This window comes from Cinclus cinclus, chromosome 19, assembly GCF_963662255.1.
Source record: "Cinclus cinclus chromosome 19, bCinCin1.1, whole genome shotgun sequence".
NCBI classification, from domain to species: domain Eukaryota; kingdom Metazoa; phylum Chordata; class Aves; order Passeriformes; family Cinclidae; genus Cinclus; species Cinclus cinclus.
In genome coordinates, this window is record NC_085064.1 from 8,736,218 (window position 1) to 8,752,173 (window position 15,956).

A 15,956-nucleotide genomic window follows, 5' to 3' on the forward strand; every position below is an offset into this window, starting at 1 on the left:
TCTTCCCTCTCTGCTCTGCTGACAGGGATCCCATCCTTGCTGCTGCAGCCTCAGTCAGCCTCGATGACCAAACCACGTGTTCTGCTCATAGCACGACTTGTAGTTCTCCAGTGAATCAAGAGCTGCACCCAACAATTGTAATAGGAAGATTTTTTGCATTGTCACTGAAGTGAGAAGAGCCGGCTGAATTTTTATTAGGGAAAGGGATGATATAGATAGATTAGGACATGAGAAAATAATTTTCTTTCTTTGATCTTATTTTTAAAAGCCCAAATCTGAAACGCTTGTCACAGGGAGGTGGGGGAACCCAAATCCCTCTCACTAAAAAGTGTTGGAGTTTCCAGACTGTTTCTCTATCCAGGGAAAAAGAAGTTCCTGCACATCACCGTGTGCACACATACACATCAAAGAAAGTTTCTGTTTTAATGAGAACTTTCCTGGGGACAAAAAAAAATTAAGTAAATAAATAAATCCAAGTTTAACAGTAAGGCAAGTCTAAATGGCAACATCTCCATGCCAAGCGCTTCCTAGATGAGTGGAATTCCTTGGGGGGAGAGTGGGCTGCTGCAGAGTGGGAAGGAGCAAGGAAGGAAGTTTCCTGGGATACAGGAACCCCTTCCAGCTGGACATCAGCTGCCAGCAGAGCTTGTTCCTCCTGGCTGTGCTGCTGATCAGCTCCAGAGGATCCCCACAGGCTGCAGCCCCTCTCTGTCAGGGATGGCAGCTGTCAGTCGAGTAAGACTGACATCATTTCCCCCCCCAATTACAGTAAAACCACACTTTTCCAAGTAGCAATAACACATTTTTTTTAATTAAAAGTTTTAATTAAGATTATTTGAGAGAAGACGAGCCCCAGAGCAGACGAATATGTGATTTTTGGCCTAAGCCTGGACAGCTTGGTGCAGAAGGTGCACATCGCCCGGTGCAGAAGGTGCACATTGAGCAACGGGCAGCTCTTGTGAATTCCGCTAAAATGGGGGCACGAAGCAACACTTCGGAGAAGCAGACCCCTTCTTGGGGGTCACTTGCTTGCCGTCGTTCTCACCTTCCCTAAAAAAGCCTCTTCCCCTTTCTCTGGGAAAGAAGGACCCGCCGGGCTGCGCTCGCCTCTGCCTCTCGCTCTGCCCCTGCTTCTCACTTTCACTGCCACGGCTTTCACCTTCCCTCCGCCAGGCGGAAAAGCCGGCGGAGCTCCTCCAGGCCAGCAGCGGGGTTGATCCTGGTTCCACCCACCGGGACTTTCCTGGCTTCCTCCAGCAGGAGGGGGCTGGCAGGAGCGGGCCGGGCAGCGCGGGCAGCAGCGCCGCGCTCCCCGGTTTCTATTGTAGGCGGTGCATTCCTCGGGAGGGAGGGAGGCACCGCGTGTGCGCCGGTGCCTTCCCACACTCGGCCCGGCTCTTATTTAATGGGGGTCTCCATGCAGGGCAGGAGCCACGAGAGGTGCGGCGGTGCCCGGCTCCCTCGCAGGACGAGCCCGGCGCTGCTGCCATGGAGAGCGCGGTGGAGATGGGCGAGGAGGCTCCCGGCGCTGGGATGCAGCTCCGCAAGGACCTGAGGAGGATCCGCTGTGCTCTGCTGCTGTGCCTGCTGGCCCTGCTGCTGCTCATGCTGCCCACCGCGTACCTGCTGGTCGGCAACCTGCCCCGCTCCTGTGGCAACCAGGTAAGGCATGGGCGCACCTGAGTCCGCCCCGCGCCTCCGGACGGAGCTTTTGCGGAGTTCTTTTAATGCTCTTTATGGATTTCTCGTGTTCGAGGGCACGTGAGACTCGCTGTTTGCGTCCCTTCTTCCTTACCCCGAGGATAAATCTGGTTATTGCTCGTTCTTTTTTAACTAACGGTTCCTTACTTAAACCGAGATCACAAGCAGAGTACGCGACTTTAAAACTTTAATTGCTGTCCCGCAGGGAATGCTTAAAAAAAAAAAATCGCTGATTGGTGGAAATCAGTGTCTCTGCACTGATTTCTGACAGATTTTTGACCCTATGATTCATTTTCCTCCCTCCTTTTGGATTAAATCTGCGGCTTCCCCTCGCAGTGTCTGATTTCAGGAAGATCTGTTGATGTCAGTGGGTCAGACACCCGTCACTGAGCTGACAGCTACAGCTCTGTGGATTATTAATTACTATTAATGTGAATTTCTGCAGAGATCTGGTTTGAGACAATTAAGGGAGTCTTACCGTAAACTTTGCATCCTGTTTTTAACTGTCCCTTATAACTTTCTCTCAACCCAGGGCTCTTCTCATCTCTTCTCCTTTGCCAGACAACTACTCTCACTTTGTTCCTAGCCGTACAAACTCGTGCTGTGCTGCTTCCAGCCCTCTTCCACGCTGCTCCATCCCCTGTGCAAGTGCCTATTCCCACGGGAGGCTGGGAGTTCAGCCGGAGTGCCCCATGCTGTAGGTCTGGTGAATTAAGTTCGAATTTTAGCTTCAGGTCTGAAATTCCCCGGTTAATCAGAGAGCTCGTTAGGAGGAAGGGTCCGAGGAAAGGGGGGTGGTTTTCGGTGCCCTCGAAGGCAGGTTTGTCACCTGGCTCACGTTTAGCCCCGGGGTGTTTAGGGAGGGTGAGAGCCGTGCCTGTGCTGACACCCCGGGGTGTCGCCGAGGCTGTGCCCGAGTGATGCCGAGCTCAGCCTGCAGCATCCTCTGTCTCACCTGGTTCTGACCTGGCGCAGCCCCTGGCGCTGTTAAACCTGGCAGTTCCTGGAGTGTGTGAGCCGCGATGCTGCCCTGCCCCTGTCACTGCCGTGCGTTCCAGCTGTAGAAACCCGGGCTGCCCTACCTGCAGGTGCCAGAACACCGCTCTCTTCAGGGGCTGGGCACGTTCTGACAGCATCTGGGGACCTTCAGTTCCACCAGTGTGGAATTACAGCAGAGCGGGACGTGGAGGAGCTTGAAAAGCTGGGTGCTGCCTGAGGCTGGGGGTAAGAGACACGAGGTGCTTTGGGCAGTGTGCTGCTGCTCTGGGTTTGTTTGTGTCCCACGAGAGCAGAACAGCTCCGTTTCGAAACAATCTCGGAGGGGAAGAGTAATAAAATGTTAACTTGTTTAATCAATCCAATGCATTCCTGCCTCGTGATCCTCTTGCCAGGGTTAGCAGAGAAAAGTCTTTTTGTGAGCGGGTTTGGTTTCTCAAGCGGAAAAGCGCAGTGTAAAGCGTTGGAATTGCAGCGCCGGTGTGCGTTCCCGTGCACCTGCTCCCAGTTAGCAACACGTAATGTTCCCACAATGATGTAAGGAGGTGATCAGAAGAGCTACAAGCTCTGCGACTCCCAGGGAGGAAGAGGAAAGTCATCGGGGCTGGCCGGGTGCCCGGGGTGCCGTGGGAGGAGCTGCCCTCAGCTGGGTCCTGCCTGTTCCCAACTTTTCATTCACTCTCCTGCTCTCCGTGTTCATCGGCGTTGTCCAGCCGGACAGCGCACAGGGGTGGATGTGTCTGCCTGTGTGCCTGGCTGTGAATTCCCCAAGGAGCCAAATCCCCCAGGAGTGTGCAAGTTCAGGGTGGCTCAGTCCCTGGGAATATTTCTGGGCATAAAAGCTCTCAGGAAAATGTATTTTTGCATTTCCTTCTGCATTGGAAGTTTGCTAAATGACTCCATGCCCGTGTGGCCCTTAGACAGCTCGGATCAGGAGTTTTGGGACCAGCCGCGTGTGGCAGAGCTCTCTGGGGCACTGGTTTTGGGGTGGGGGTGCCCTGGGCACTCTGGGTTGAGTGGGCAGCCCCCAGTTTGCCCCAGGTGACTACTGGCCTCCTGACCCCTGGCTGCCATACAGAGCTCTGCCCACACACCATTGTGTCACCTTCTGGTGCTCTGGGGACAGTCCTGGGAGCAGGGAGGGACTCAGCAGGTGAGGAGCAGATGGAGTAAATTCCTGCATCCTTCCTGGAGCAAGGGGGCGAAGGGAAGCCCAGCGAGGTTTGTGCAACAGGGGCGTGTACCTGAGCACGCTGCTGCAGGGTGAGGCACCTCGGGCATCCCTGCCTCACCGTGGGTGTACCTGGCAGCACCTGCTGCCTCTGAAGGTTGCAAAGTCAGGAGACTCAGGGGTGACCTCGTCACTCTCTACAGCTCCCTGAAAGGTGGTTGTGGTCAGGTGTGTGTGGTCTCTTTCTCCAGGCAGCACTGACTGAACCAGAGGACGGTCTCAAGCTGCACCAGGGAAGATATAGGCTGGATATTAGGAAGAAGATTTTTACAGAAAGGATAACAAAGTATTGGAATGCTTTGCCTGGGGAGGTGGTGGAGTCACCATCCCTGGATGTATTTTAAAAAAGACTGGATGTGGCACTTGGTGCCATGGTCTGGTTGAGGTGTTAGGGTGTGGGTTGGACTTGATCCTGGAGGTCTCTTCCAACCCAGGTTTACTGTGATCCTGTAAAGTCACCTCTTGGGCTGGAGATGTCCCTTTCAGGAAATGCAGGGAAAATTATGTCATTACAGCCACATGTGTGGGCCACCAGTGTTCTCTCTGTGTCATGGTACAATGCATCTTGAATTAAGAATTCCAGTCTAGAGATGATTTTCCTTGGACACCTTCCAGGCTCCTTCCACTGCTCCTTTGGGAAAGAGAAGTCACTTTCTTTTGTTCCTCAATCCAGAGTGAGGAGAGGAAATTGGGTTTTTCAAACCAGAACATGTGGCTTGTGTTATAAGCAGGAAATCTATATACAGGCCATAGTGGTGCCCTGCTGGAGGAGGGGCTGTCCTTCCTCAAAGGAAAGCCAAATTTCAGTCTGAGTTCCCAGAACCATCAATGGAATGGCAGAGGAGAGCAGCTCTGGCTGCCTCAGCATCCCACTCAACAGAGCATCAAGTCCTGTGGCCTGTGGTGTTTGGGTTTATTTTTCATGGCATCCTTGGCATGTCAGGGCCACAAGCAGCATAAAGAAGATGCCAAACCCCATCCCAAGGGTTGGACACGCACTTGTGTGCCAGGTTTAGGCCGTGTCAGCTGGCAGTGGAGAAGGGACCTGCTGCAGAGCAGGAGGAGTTAGAGAATCCCAGAGGCTCCACCTGGATCCTGCCAGAAAGCTGGCAACAAATCCCAGGAAAGATCTGCCCTCATGCCTGCCTGTAAAGGAAGGAGAACCTCAGAAGGCTTCCTGATCTTTGGGGAAGGAGGAGCCCTGCCTGGGGAGGAGCAGCAACCTCACCTGGATGGACCCAGGTGTTGGGATTCCCCTTCCAAAGCCACCACCAGTTAAATCCCTGCCTGGCCACTGCTGCTGCATGCAAGTGTTCCTTGTGGGCACGTGCCCTGGGTACAGGCTTCCACTGGGCAGCAGAATGTTCTGGCTGAAGCCAGTTTTTACTGGCACAGACCAGTTCCTCCCAAAAATTCCTGGTCCCGGCCACAGAGCATCTCTGGAGTTAGAAAAAAAGTTGAGTTTATTTACTGTACAAGACCTGCAGAGATCCTCCCTGTGAAACTGCTGAAAATGGAGTGCATGGAGGAGCTGGGGGTATTTTGCTTATCAGTCCCTCTGCCTGCAGTGCCAGCTGCTGTTCCCATGCCATTGGATATCATCTCTTCTTTTTGGGTTTAGCAATATCTACACGGGAGCTTTTGAGCATTTGTGGTACCAGAGGTATCCAGAAGTGTTCTGCACACAGCAATCCCCAGGGTAATTAGAACTGCCTGTGCAAATATCTGTGAATCAGCTCAAGGTGGGATTTTCAACATCAGTGGTTGGGTTCCCCACAGTCACAAGGGGAAAATTGAGGCTGTGAACTTTTCAGAATCACAGCGGAGCAAGAAAGGGAAAAGAGAAAAGCACTGATTGTGTGAACGTTCTCTCTATTGTCTCATGCTGCTCAGTTCTCCCTTTCCATCAATGCACAACATCTGTGCCTATTCAGGATAAGTATTACTGACACCTGGTCATTATGCAGCATTGTCTACTGCTAAAACATCTTCTGTAGGGTATTTATATTTATACCCATGTGAAATAGCACAATTAGGGAAATAAAGAGCACCAACACCTTTGCCAAGCAACAGGATAATTTCACACCTTGCTCTATCCCCATGCTCTATCTGCTCTGTCCTTCAGCATCTCTGAATGCAGCTCCTGGACCTGGAGTTTACAACGGGATATCTTAGGAAACAAGTAAATTTAGGTTTAAACAAACCCTTTTTGTTATGTTTTGTAAAGAAGCAAAATTCTTCTTGCTCTTCTTCCCATTTTCCTGCCACCTCTGTTTGGATTGCAACATCCAAGTTTATCCAAGGAGCTTCAGCAGAAGTTAGGCTTCAAGTATGTAAACAGTTCCACAGAAGTTACATTCTTAAATGTAGTTTTGGGACTGATTTTTCACTGGCTGCAGAATCCTAAGAGAATGGGATCACTAATGAGAGTCACTTGGGAAATATGTAGGAAATGTCACACAAGGAATGTGTAAATATGTTCCTAGGTGAATACACCTGGCTGAATGCAAGGGGAGTGTGAAGAAAATCCATAGTTCTGACCTTGTACTTCCCACCAGGGCAGGGACAAAGTCACCTGGCTGTGACTGAGTCACATCAACAGGGCACTCATTTGTTAGTCACCACAGAAAGCAGGACTTGGAAAGTCCTTACACATAATGAAAGGCTCAGAAACCTCCTGGACAGCACAGCACCAATTTCCCCTCAACCTCACACTGGAATTTCACACCACTCTCTGCCAGGAGGCTGCTGGGGCTGGGCCACACATTTGTGTGCAGGTGGGCAAGAAAATTAAAAAAAAAACAAGAAGGAGATTTTTCCCTGCTGTTTTTCTTCTCCATTTCTTTCCCAAACACACTGAAGCAACTATTTTAGAAATGACTTGTTTTCTGCAGGAGTACACGGATGTTTACTTCCAGTAAAACATTAAACTATCTTTGGATTTACTGGAGCAGCCAGCAGTCCCCAACCCCAAGCAGGCTGACTCTCCTTCCACAAACATTCCCCTTCCCCAGCCAATATAAATTATCTATTTTCTATTGATCTGTGTGAGATACAGCCAGCAGGAGACGGCTTCAGCATCTACATATTAATATTGTTTCTGACTTTTATTGGCCAAAATGCCTCAAATCCTTTGCTACGAGGTGTTTATTGAGTTTATTTAGTGTGGGTTTGGTGGCTGCCCATAAAATGCACCGTGCCAGCCCCGTGCGTTCCTGACAGACGTTCTGGGATGGGGGTTCCTGACAGCCCTGAGGGTCAGCACAACCCAGGCTGCTCCAAGGGCTGCTCCTCTCAGCCCCGTGAGGCTGGATGCAGAGGCAGCACCCCGCAGCACCCCACAGCATACCAGAGCATCCCACAACATCCCACAGCACCCAGCAGCATCCTACAGCATCCTGCAGCACCCAGCAGCATCCCATAGCTCCTGCAGCACCCACAGCATCCCACAGCACCCCGCAGCATACCAGAGCACCCCATAGCATACCAGAGTACCCAGCAGCATCCCGGAGCATCCCACAGCACCCTGCAGCACCCAGCAGCACCCACAGCATCCCACAGCACCCTGCAGCACCCTGCAGCACCCTGCAGCACCCACAGCATCCCACAGCACCCACAGCATCCCACAGCACCCCGCAGCATACCAGAGCACCCCATAGCATACCAGAGTACCCAGCAGCATCCCGGAGCATCCCACAGCACCCTGCAGCACCCAGCAGCACCCACAGCATCCCACAGCACCCTGCAGCACCCTGCAGCACCCTGCAGCACCCACAGCATCCCACAGCACCCACAGCATCCCACAGCACCCCGCAGCATACCAGAGCACCCCATAGCATACCAGAGTACCCAGCAGCATCCCGCAGCATCCCACAGCACCCTGCAGCACCCAGCAGCATCCCACAGCACCCAGCAGCATCCCACAGCACCCAGCAGCATCCCGGAGCATCCCACAGCACCCACAGCATCCCACAGCATCCCACAGCACCCACAGCATCCCACAGCACCCCGCAGCATACCAGAGCACCCCATAGCATACCAGAGTACCCAGCAGCATCCCGCAGCATCCCACAACACCCTGCAGCACCCAGCAGCACCCACAGCATCCCACAGCACCCACAGCATCCCACAGCACCCACAGCATCCCACAGCACCCACAGCATCCCACAGCACCCCGCAGCATACCAGAGCACCCCATAGCATACCAGAGTACCCAGCAGCATCCCGGAGCATCCCACAGCACCCACAGCATCCCGCAGCATCCCACAGCACCCTGCAGCACCCAGCAGCGTCCCACAGCACCCAGCAGCATCCCACAGCACCCAGCAGCACCCACAGCATCCTCCCTCTGGAGCACTCTCCCTCTGCAGCGCTTTCCCCCCGGAGCTGCCCGGGGAGCGCTCGGAGCCCCGGCTGTGCCTGCCCAGGTGACTCAGGGGTGCAGCAGGTGAGGCAGGGCAGGCGTGGGACAGGCACTGTCCTGCCCCTCTGAAGTGCTCAGCCTCAGCAGGGCAGGGCCCAGGGCCACGTCCTGCCTCGGGGAAATGGAAACGTTCGGTTCTGGAAGGGAATTGTGGATGAGAGGAAGGATGAGTCTTCCTCGGTGCAGGCTCAGAGCAGGCTTAGAGCAGCAGAGCTCACCCTGCAGTTGTCTCTCAGATCTGCTCAGCTCCTGTCTCCCCAGGAAGTCACCCAAAATTCTAGCCAGACCTAAGGAACTAGCCTGGGATAAGACAGGTGCAGGACAAAAGGCAGATAGAGGTGATCCGCCTCAGTCTCTTCGCTGGTGTTGTGGGGGAACCTTTGCTCCTGTAAAGGCTCAGACATGCCCTGCCTTGAGGATTTGCTCTGACTTTGCTCTGCATGGGTTGAGGGGCAGGAGAGGATCCAGCAGTGCTGGACAGAGTCACATTCCCAGGATGGCTGATTCACACTGACCACTCTGCTGCTGCTCTCCAGTTATGACATGGGCTTGTCCAGCCTCAGAATTGAACAAACGTCCCCCAGGGTCCTGGAACCCTTTCAGAGACAAAGGCAGTTCTAAACCAGCAGCAGAAACATCTTGCAGTGAAGCAAAGTCTTGTCAGGGCTCACCTTTTAGGCAGAAAGCTCCAGCTGAACTCACAGTTATTCTGCAGCTATTCCACGTTCTGGGATCATTCCTACAAGACCCTCTGAGCTGACTGCCTGTAATTCTCCCCTGCAGGTCACAGAGGAGAGGGGCTCTCGCTTTCTGAAGCAACGAGCAGTAGCTGCTGGTGAGTTTGCCACCCTTTCCCCTCTGGGTGCTGCAGTGCTGCAATCCCTGCACTCACCTCCCCTCTGCCCTCTGTCCTCACCACCCCAGTCCCTGCCGAGACACCCCAGCCAGGGCACACCCGGGTGAGAAGATGCAGGGGGATAACTGGGACCGGAGTGAAATGGGAGCATTTCTAACCCCGGGCTGTGAAAGCTGTGCAGGCACAGGCTTCCCCCACAACTCTGCAGGGCCGGTGGGACTCCCTGAACCAGCACAAGCAGGCATTTGGGAGCCCGTGCTCCCCACACTTCCCCTCTGTTCACCCTCCAGCAGTTTAGGACACAGGCACAATGTGCCCTGTTGATGCTGCAGCAGGTCTGACAAACTCCCTCGTTTGCATTTTATTTCCTTGGGGTAAGAGATTACCTTGTCAATAAGAGATCACAGCAAATAATTCCTGACTCAGACCTCTGCAGAAAGGGAGAGGGTCTGCACACATTTCCTCGTGGGCATCTATCACCACTCACATTTTGGTGACTTAGGAAAGGCTCTTCCCCCAGAGGGTCCTGGGCACTGCCCAGGCTCCCCAGGGAATGGGCACAGCCCCAAGGCTGCCAGGGATGCCCAGGCTTAGATTGTTGGGGTGTCTGTGCAGGGCCAGGACTGGATGATCCCTGTGGGTCCCTTCCAGCTCAGGATATTTTGTGATTTTATTATTGAACAGCCGCAAAGATCCTTACACCATTTTTTCCCTCTTCCCTCAGTTACAGACACCCTTTCCAGTGCAGAGAAGCCACGAGCTCACCTGACAGGTAATTCTTGTTCAAAACTAAAGCCTTTTTACAGTGGATGTTGTGGTTCAGTAACCTTGGTCCATGTGGATCTGATAGGAGCAGATGTTGCAGGAAACCTAGGGAGCTTAATAATCAGCTTTGCCTTGTTGACCACACCAGACTGAGTGCAGTGTGTCAGTAGGAAAGGGCCCAGAAGGAGACAGCTGACAGAAATGTCACCACTTTTCCAAGCTGTTTCTTTCACTGAATGAGCAGCTTTTGTAACTGAACTGAAAAAGGTGCCTGATGTCTCAATGATCTGCTGAATCCTCCAGTAAAAGCAGAGGAAGGACTCGAGTGAGCCCTCATGGAGCAGTGAATTGGCAAGAATTACAAGTTTTGGAGCAAAATCAGGTCAAAATCAGGCCAGTTTTATTTTATTTTTCTGCAAGGCCTAACTCAGACCACACACACAATATTCCCATAAATCCTCCCCCCTGTTTTCAGTGAGATAATCTCTGACACATTTCAGAGCAAGCATGGAAAGGGTAGCACCAAGCTGAGCCCTCCAAGCCTTTATATTGTGCTAGAAAGGTGCCATCACAAAGTCCTATCACAGGGTGGGCTGCCAGACCTTTCCAAAGACTTATCACACCTTTCCAAAAAGTTATCATGCCTTTCCAAGAGGTTCCCATGCCTTTCCAAGGGGCTGCCAGCATCTCCAAGGTTCCCATCTCACCACCTTGAAGCTGTCACAACACCGAGGACATTGCCCTGAGACATCCCCCATCCTCTCCAGCTCCACCCACGTAGAAAATTTAGGTATTCCCAGAGAAAAGTTCCTGTCTGGCTCCAGTGTGGATGGAATGAGTGCCAAAGGGTTTCCTAGCTGGCCTGAGGCTATTTCTCCCTCTCCAAAGTACAGCTCACTGCAGAGGCTTCCCCCACGCCCCAGTGCTGCCCCAGGGTGCACTTTGTACCTTGAGAAGTGCAGGAAGTGCTGGGATGCTTCTCTCAAAGCCTTCTGCAGAGTTCAATCTAAATCCACCTACAGGGCTCAATCAATCTTCAGCTCAGGGCTGACGTATTTCCCAGCAGAGTTTTCTTTCCTTAATGTGCAAGCTCCTTCCTGATGCACATCCTCAGTGCCTTTCCCTTTGGCACAGGGGTCTCTGGAGCTCCAAACCTGACCTGTCCCTGCCCACAATCACATCTTTGCTTAAGTGCAGGTTTTAAAGACCAAGAGGACCATGTCTGCTACTGTAAGATTTGGTTTTTTCGAGTCCCCCATGGGAGAGACATCCAGAGGTTCCAGTGACTCAGAGGAGCAGCCAAAGTTCTGCTCTGCTGCTGGGAACTTCCCTGGGTTGCACAAAAGCCCAGCTGCCACAGGGAAACACCCAACAGTTTTCTCCAAATTTCCTCAGCCCCCATATTTACAAAGATTCCTTTGCCATCATTCCCAGGTAGCTTCCCTGAGTCTGTGCACGTCCTCTGGCATTCCACCGAGGGCCAGTCACTGCTGGCCATAGAAAGGAGCAAGAAAAGGGGAAAGTTAAGGGAATTTTCTCTTTCTGTGCTGTGCTGTGTAGTCATCAAGGAACCTAATATCTATGGATTATCTTTGACCTTTTTTTTTTTAGCCTGAACATATTCCTGGTGCTTCTCCCTGCGGCAATGAGTTTCTCAGCTTAACAGCTTTTTGCAGGCAGAAAATATTTCCTGTTATTTTCAGCTCTGTGCATAATAATTTCTTGGTTCCACCCCGGTTTTCTCTTCTCAGAAACCATGACTTGTGCATGGAAGGTGTAGAAGAAATATTTATTCTCCTGATCTTTGTTACATTCCCCCACCTCAGGTGCCTTTTTCAACATGAAGGTGGCAGACTACAAATCCTAAATTGTAGGAAATCTCTTCCACACCTCTCTTCTGCCTCTTTCTAGTTTTAGGCACATCTATTGTGAAGGTGAGAGCAGAGGAGTGAGAGGAATGAGAATTAGACAGAGTTCTTTGGGAATGCACTGATTAATTGGCAGTAGCAGAATAGCTCCATGTTTTGGTGTCTGTTCCTTTATGATAAATCTTCCAGCTGCTCTTGGCCTTTTTAACTCACACTGAGAATTTTTATTCATCCGGAGTGGAATTGAGATCTCCCCTCCCTGATGACTTTACCTACTGAGATGTGCCAATACCCAGCTCAGACTTCCCTGCAGCCCCATTTTCTCCTGTGCATTAATGTTTATTTGTGGCTTCTCCTTGCCTTGCCATCATCCCCTCCCCATTTACTTGGTTGGATTTGGGGTCAAGATTCAGGGCAGGGTCTGTTCCTTTTTGTCACCAGCCTGTGGCACAGTGGATGACCAATGGTGCAGGACCTGGCTCATGCTCCTCGTGCTGCAGTGGTCCCAAAACCACCTCAAAATCTGGGCAGAGCATCATTTCTGCTTCCAAATTACCTTTATGAAATCCTCAGGGCATGAACTGGAGCAGCAGAGCCCCTGCAGACCCAGGACCTTGCACTACAAGGGCTTCACCACAGACTCCAATCTCTTGCTGAGACTCAGAGTTCAGGACTAGGCTGTCCCATCTAAGAACTGCAGAAACCCCACAAAGTCAGCAAAAATAGATCCCAAATCTGACAGGGAACAGGGATTTTCTGGCAAGGGACTGAACCAAAATGGATTTGGGGACAGGAGAATTAAGGGATGCAAGAAATTTAAAGTATGCGAGAAAATAGAAGGAACTGTGGCAATGAATTCCTTCTTAAAAGCAGATTTTAATTCCTTCATGAATTAATATCAGAGGTATATTATTATATATATATTATATCAGAGGAATTTGCAGGAAGTAAAGCTCCAGAATTTAGGAAATAAATAAATAAGTGACAGGTACAAAGTACAACTGCTGCTAGAAAAGGAGCTGTCCTGTATTAAAAAGCACTTGAACATTCATTTTATTCTCTGACTGTTACTGAAAGCATGGGGGAAAGTAATTAACTTGAAAATAGAGAGCATCTATAGAGGGAGGTTCATCCTAAGAGGGAGGATAAAGCTGTGAAACCTGACTAATTATAGAAGTTAGGAGTCATATAGTTCATTTGAGATCTTATAATGTTTTATAATTAATCAAATCTATTTTATAACTAATATAAAAATTAATTGTGGAACTGAGTGTCAGTGACATTTTGAACATGTCGTTCTACAAGGAAAGAATATTTCACAGGCAGCTTTTCTTCAAGTTTCCCCCAAAATTCCCGAGATGGAATAGAGCCCAGGATGTTTCCTGGAAGTATTCTGATCCATCCTTATCCTTCCCACCTCAAATAAGATTTCCTCTGCTCTCTGAGATGGGTTGCTCCAAGCTCTTGCAAACCTTAGAGTGATCCAAAGCTAGCTGAGCTTTTCCCAGGATTCAGACCAGTCCCTAAACCGAGGGGGATTTGGATGAAGGCAGACCAGGAGCCCTTGCACTTTCTTTTATTCCCCCCTCTGTGTCAAAGCTCCTTTCTCTCTAACCTTATAATACTTCTGTAATTTAGCTTTCCTTGCTGCCACAATCCCTATTTATCTTCCCTTTCCCAGAAATACTTTCCTCATCCACTTTGCCTCCTGGGAAAAGATCAGAAGGATTTGATATTTCAGCAGCACTAAAAAAAAGGCCATTGTTTCGTTGTGCTACTCAGAGAATGTAAAAGGAATTGCACTCCTAACACCTTCCTGTCTCCTCATGGATTATTTATTATTGGAAAAGAGGGAAACAGATGCCACTGGGACATGAGCACTTTCCTTTTTCTGAGACTCATTTCACCCAGGCTAGACCTAATGGTTATTGCCAAGAGAATTCCAACCTGCATTCCATTTGCCACCCTTCCCATGCACACCCCACCCCCCTTCCCCAAATACTGAATAAAAAGCAACTTTGAACATTAACACAAGCTCATTAAAAATGCCTCTGGAACGGTTCCTTCCTGGAACTGTTCCCTCAATCTTTTCTAAGCATTCATCATTCATTTTCCAGGTTCATTTTAATACCTGATACAATATTCATGGTTTTTATTCTCTTCCCACTGCTGCTGTTTTACCACAACAATTTTATGTGGCAGTCAGTAAAGAGTGAAAACAACTCTTGCTTCCCTGCAGAAAGGCATGCAAAGGTTGGGGTTTATTGTCCTGTCTGTTGTGTGTGGGAAATCAAAGAGGTGAAGGAGAGGTGAAGGCAATAGGGCAGCAATTCCCTAATTTTTCCCCTGCGGCCTGGGAAGCATTCTCAGCTTGGATCAGACTGATGCTTGGGGTCAGGACTGGAGTTATGCTTGTAATCAGCTCACCATAAGACTGGGAAGAAAAAGTCTGCAGGAATGTTGAGGCTGACTCCAAATGTAGTATTTTGTTCCAGAAAAGCATTAAAGAAAGAAAAAATGCAAAGAGAGGGATAAAAATGGTTTAAAACATAATGTGTTGCTTTGGCATTGGACCTCTTAAAGCACAGTGGGTTGTTTGGAGTTTTTGCTAAAATCCAGTGACCCTGGTAAACCAAAAGCAATTCTACAAAAGATGTCCTTGAGAGCACTCAGGAGGAGAAGCTTGAGGCAAAGGCTGTGAAACCCCAACCCCCTAAAAAGGAAGCTTGGCAGGAAGAGAGGTCCGAGTGTCTCAGTGCTTGGTGACACATCATGGGGACCAGTGTGGACATTTTGCAAGCTCGTCAGTGTCTTTCTAAGAAACAGGATTCCCTGCTGAAGGAAAAGATGGTTTAGAATTTCCTCTTCCTGTCCCCAACCCTTAGTACAGCTGTCCCAGTGCTGGTGTCACTTAAGGACAAGGTTTGCACTCTGGAAATGGCTGAGATGGGAAGGTAAAGCCATCTCCACTGCTTCTCAGTGCCAGGAGACTCAGCCTTGAGGAAGGGCAGCTCGTCCTTTTGGGTCTGACCCACAACCAGGACCCCCAAGCACAGTTTACACTGTCAAGATCTTCCTAAAGCACCCTTGGCTTTCAGTCCTGACAGCTCCGACCTGGACACCGTGTGGGCAGCCTGGAAAATCCCACTGGACGTTTGTCCTGCAGGCCATCCAGTTCAGTTTACAAGCTGGGAAATAAGAACATTTCTGCCCCAGCATTTTGCTCACCCTCTTTAAATCCTTCCCCCTTTGGAGCAGAGATTTCAGGTTACATGCACACCCCTGGCTGTGACAAACTCACCCACCCTCCTCTCCCCCTCTCTCCATCCTGCAGTGAAGAAGCAGGACCTGGCCAGCGCCGTGGGGAGCCACCTGCCCATCCTGCAGTGGGAAGACAAGCGAGGCCTGGCCTTCACCAAGAACAACCTGAGTTACTCCAGCAGCGCTCTGGTGATTCCCGTGTCCGGGGACTACTACGTGTACGCTCAGGTCACCTTCCGAGGGCCCGTTGAGAGTAGCCACAAGCCCAGCTCTGTCACTGAGATCATCACCAAGGTCACTGACAGCTACCCCGAGCCCACCCAGCTGCTGACAGGCACCAAGACCCTCAGTGAGAACGGCAATGGTTGGTTCCAGCCCATTTACCTGGGCGCTGTCGTCTCCTTGGAGGTGGGAGACAAGCTCATGGTCAACGTGAGTGACATCAAGCTGGTGGATTATACCAAGGAGCACAAAACTTTCTTTGGGGCCTTTCTGCTGTAGGGCTGTGGCAGCAGCTGTGGGGGGATCCCTCCAGGGGCATCGGGGGGACACTGCTGGACTTTGGCTTTATGGGCTCGTGTTGGGGTGAGATCTCTGCTGTTTTCTTTCTCCTCCTACTTCTTCTTCTTCATCTTCTTCATCATCTTCTTCTTCTTCTTCTTCTTCTTCTTCTTCTTCTTCTTCTTCTTCTTCTTCGTCTTCATCTTCTTCGTCCTCTTCTTCTTCGTCTTCTTCTTCATCTTCTTCTTCATCTTCTTCTTCATCTTCATCATCTTCTTCTTCTTCATCTTCTTCTTCTTCTCCCCTGCAGCTCGCTACAGCCTTAATGTAATGGGTAGGAAGAGGTGAAGCTGC

The 15,956-nt window shown here is 50.6% G+C and overlaps 1 protein-coding gene across 1 annotated transcript; it reads left to right on the forward strand.

Annotated features, from left to right (window-relative positions):
• Positions 1–717: 717 nt before the first annotated feature.
• Positions 718–15,710, forward strand: TNFSF15 (TNF superfamily member 15). The gene is made up of 5 exons (XM_062505941.1): positions 718–735; positions 1,174–1,662; positions 9,135–9,186; positions 9,932–9,979; positions 15,175–15,710. The coding sequence occupies exons 1-5, from the start codon at positions 718–720 to the stop codon at positions 15,600–15,602; spliced, it is 1,035 nt and encodes a 344-aa protein (XP_062361925.1). The 3' UTR covers positions 15,603–15,710.
• Positions 15,711–15,956: the final 246 nt, after the last annotated feature.

What these genes read in the sequence shown, in the direction of transcription:
- TNFSF15 (XM_062505941.1), top strand. An exon ending in CCCGCTCCTGTGGCAACCAG is followed by an intron (nt 1,663 to 9,134) that starts GTAAGGCATGGG and finishes TCTCCCCTGCAG; the next exon opens with GTCACAGAGGAGAGGGGCTC. An exon ending in GCCACGAGCTCACCTGACAG is followed by an intron (nt 9,980 to 15,174) that starts GTAATTCTTGTT and finishes TCCATCCTGCAG; the next exon opens with TGAAGAAGCAGGACCTGGCC.